Consider the following 2,500-nt stretch of genomic DNA (forward strand, 5'->3'; position numbering starts at 1 on the left):
GTGTCAGTGCTGGGTGTGTCAGGGCTGGGTGCGTGTCAGTGCTGGGTGTGTGTCAGTGCTGGGTGCGTGTCAGTGCTGGGTGTGTCAGTGCTGGGTGTGTCAGGGCTGGGTGCGTGTCAGTGCTGGGTGTGTCAGTGCTGGGTGCGTGTCAGTGCTGGGTGCGTGTCAGTGCTGGGTGCGTGTCAGTGCTGGGTGTGTCAGGGCTGGGTGTGTCAGTGCTGGGTGCGTGTCAGTGCTGGGTGTGTCAGGGCTGGGTGCGTGTCAGTGCTGGGTGCGTGTCAGTGCTGGGTGTGTCAGGGCTGGGTGCGTGTCAGTGCTGGGTGTGTCAGGGCTGGGTGCGTGTCAGTGCTGGGTGTGTCAGGGCTGGGTGCGTGTCAGTGCTGGGTGTGTCAGGGCTGGGTGCGTGTCAGTGCTGGGTGCGTGTCAGTGCTGGGTGTGTCAGGGCTGGGTGCGTGTCAGTGCTGTGAAATTTCCATCATGCAGTACAGCAGTGCATAGTGTTAACACTAATGTCCCTGTCCCTCTCTCTCCCTGTCCCTCTCTCTGTGTGTCCCTCTCTGTCCCTCTCTCTCTCTGTCCCTCTCCCTCTGTCCCCCCTCTCTCTGTCCCTCTCTCTCTGTCCCCCTCTCTCTCTCTGTGTCCCTCTCTCTCCCTGTCCCCCTCTCTGTGTCCCTCTCCCTCTGTCCCCCCTCTCTCTGTCCCTCTCTCTCTGTCCCCCTCTCTCTCTCTGTGTCCCTCTCTCTCCCTGTCCCCCTCTCTGTGTCCCTCTCTCTCTGTGTCCCTCTCTCTCTGTCCCCCCTCTCTCTCTGTCCCTCTCTCTCTCTGTCCCTCTCTCTCTGTCCCCCCTCTCTCTGTCCCTCTCTCCCTGTCCCTCTCTCTCTCTGTCCCTCTCTCTCTCTGTGTCCCTCTCTCTCCCTGTCCCTCTCTCTGTGTGTCCCTCTCTGTCCCTCTCTCTCTCTGTCCCTCTCCCTCTGTCCCCCCTCTCTCTGTCCCCCCTCTCTCTGTCCCTCTCTCTCTGTCCCCCTCTCTCTCTCTGTGTCCCTCTCTCTCCCTGTCCCCCTCTCTGTGTCCCTCTCTCTCTGTGTCCCTCTCTCTCTGTCCCCCCTCTCTCTCTGTCCCTCTCTCTCTGTCCCCCCTCTCTCTGTCCCTCTCTCTCTCTGTCCCTCTCTCTCTGTCCCCCCTCTCTCTGTCCCTCTCTCCCTGTCCCTCTCTCTCTCTGTCCCTCTCTCTCTCTGTGTCCCTCTCTCTCCCTGTCCCCCTCTCTGTGTCCCTCTCTCTCTCTGTCCCTCTCTCTCTGTGTCCCTCTCTCTCTGTCCCTCTCTCTCTGTGTCCCTCTCTCTCTCTGTCCCTCTCTCTCTCTGTCCCTCTCTCTCTGTGTCCCTCTCTCTCTGTCCCTCTCTCTCTGTGTCCCTCTCTCTCTCTGTCCCTCTCTCTCTGTCCCTCTCTCTCTCTGTCCCTCTCTCTCTCTGTGTCCCTCTCTCTCTCTCTGTCCCTCTCTCTCTGTCCCTCTCTCTCTGTGTCCCTCTCTCTCTGTCCCTCTCTCTCTCTGTCCCTCTCTCTCTGTCCCCCTCTCTCTGTCCCTCTCTCTCTCTGTCCCTCTCTCTCTGTCCCTCTCTCTGTGTGTCTCCCTGTCCCTCTCTCTCTGTCCCCCTCTCTCTGTCCCTCTCTCTCTCTGTCCCTCTCTCTCTGTCCCCCTCTCTCTGTCCCTCTCTCTCTGTGTCCCTCTCTCTCTGTGTCCCTCTCTCTCTCTGTCCCTCTCTCTCTCTGTCCCTCTCTCTCTGTGTCCCTCTCTCTCTGTGTCCCTCTCTCTCTGTCCCTCTCTCTCTCTGTCCCTCTCTCTCTGTCCCCCTCTCTCTGTGTCCCTCTCTCTCTGTGTCCCTCTCTCTCTCTCTGTCCCTCTCTCTCTGTCCCCCTCTCTCTGTCCCTCTCTCTCTCTGTCCCTCTCTCTCTCTGTCCCTCTCTCTCTGTCCCTCTCTCTCTCTGTCCCTCTCTCTCTGTCCCCCTCTCTCTGTCCCTCTCTCTCTCTGTCCCTCTCTCTCTGTCCCCCTCTCTCTGTCCCTCTCTCTCTCTGTCCCTCTCTCTGTCCCCCTCTCTCTCTCCCTCTCTCTCCCTGTCCCTCTCTCTCTCTGTCCCCCTCTCCCTGTCCCTCTCTCTCCCTGTCCCTCTCTCTCTCTGTCCCTCTCTCTCTGTCCCCCTCTCTCTCTCTGTCCCCCTCTCTCCCTGTCCCTCTCTCTCTCTGTCCCCCTCTCTCTGTCCCTCTCTCTCCCTGTCCCTCTCTCTCTCTGTCCCCCTCTCCCTGTCCCTCTCTCTCCCTGTCCCTCTCTCTCTCTGTCCCTCTCTCTCTGTCCCTCTCTCTCTGTGTCCTTCTCTCCTTATGGCTCCACAGATGTGTTCCTGCAGAGGCAGCTGTTAGACTCCAGTGTATCGGCTCTGGAGGCTGATGAGGCCATAGCAGGGTAAGTACAGGAAGCAGCCTGCGTCTCCCCGTCAGCAAGCTGCC

General features: G+C 59.8%; 1 protein-coding gene across 1 annotated transcript in view; it reads left to right on the forward strand.

Annotated features, from left to right (window-relative positions):
- Positions 1-2,500, forward strand: part of aspscr1 (ASPSCR1 tether for SLC2A4, UBX domain containing) — a 56,733-nt gene that overhangs the window by 48,276 nt on the left and 5,957 nt on the right. The window contains exon 16 of the mRNA XM_036530432.1: positions 2,387-2,456. Coding sequence (XP_036386325.1) covers positions 2,387-2,456 — 70 coding nt within the window. The remainder of the gene's footprint in view (positions 1-2,386; positions 2,457-2,500) is intronic.

The sequence above is a fragment of the Megalops cyprinoides genome, chromosome 1 (genome assembly GCF_013368585.1).
Source record: "Megalops cyprinoides isolate fMegCyp1 chromosome 1, fMegCyp1.pri, whole genome shotgun sequence".
In the NCBI taxonomy this organism is placed as follows: domain Eukaryota; kingdom Metazoa; phylum Chordata; class Actinopteri; order Elopiformes; family Megalopidae; genus Megalops; species Megalops cyprinoides.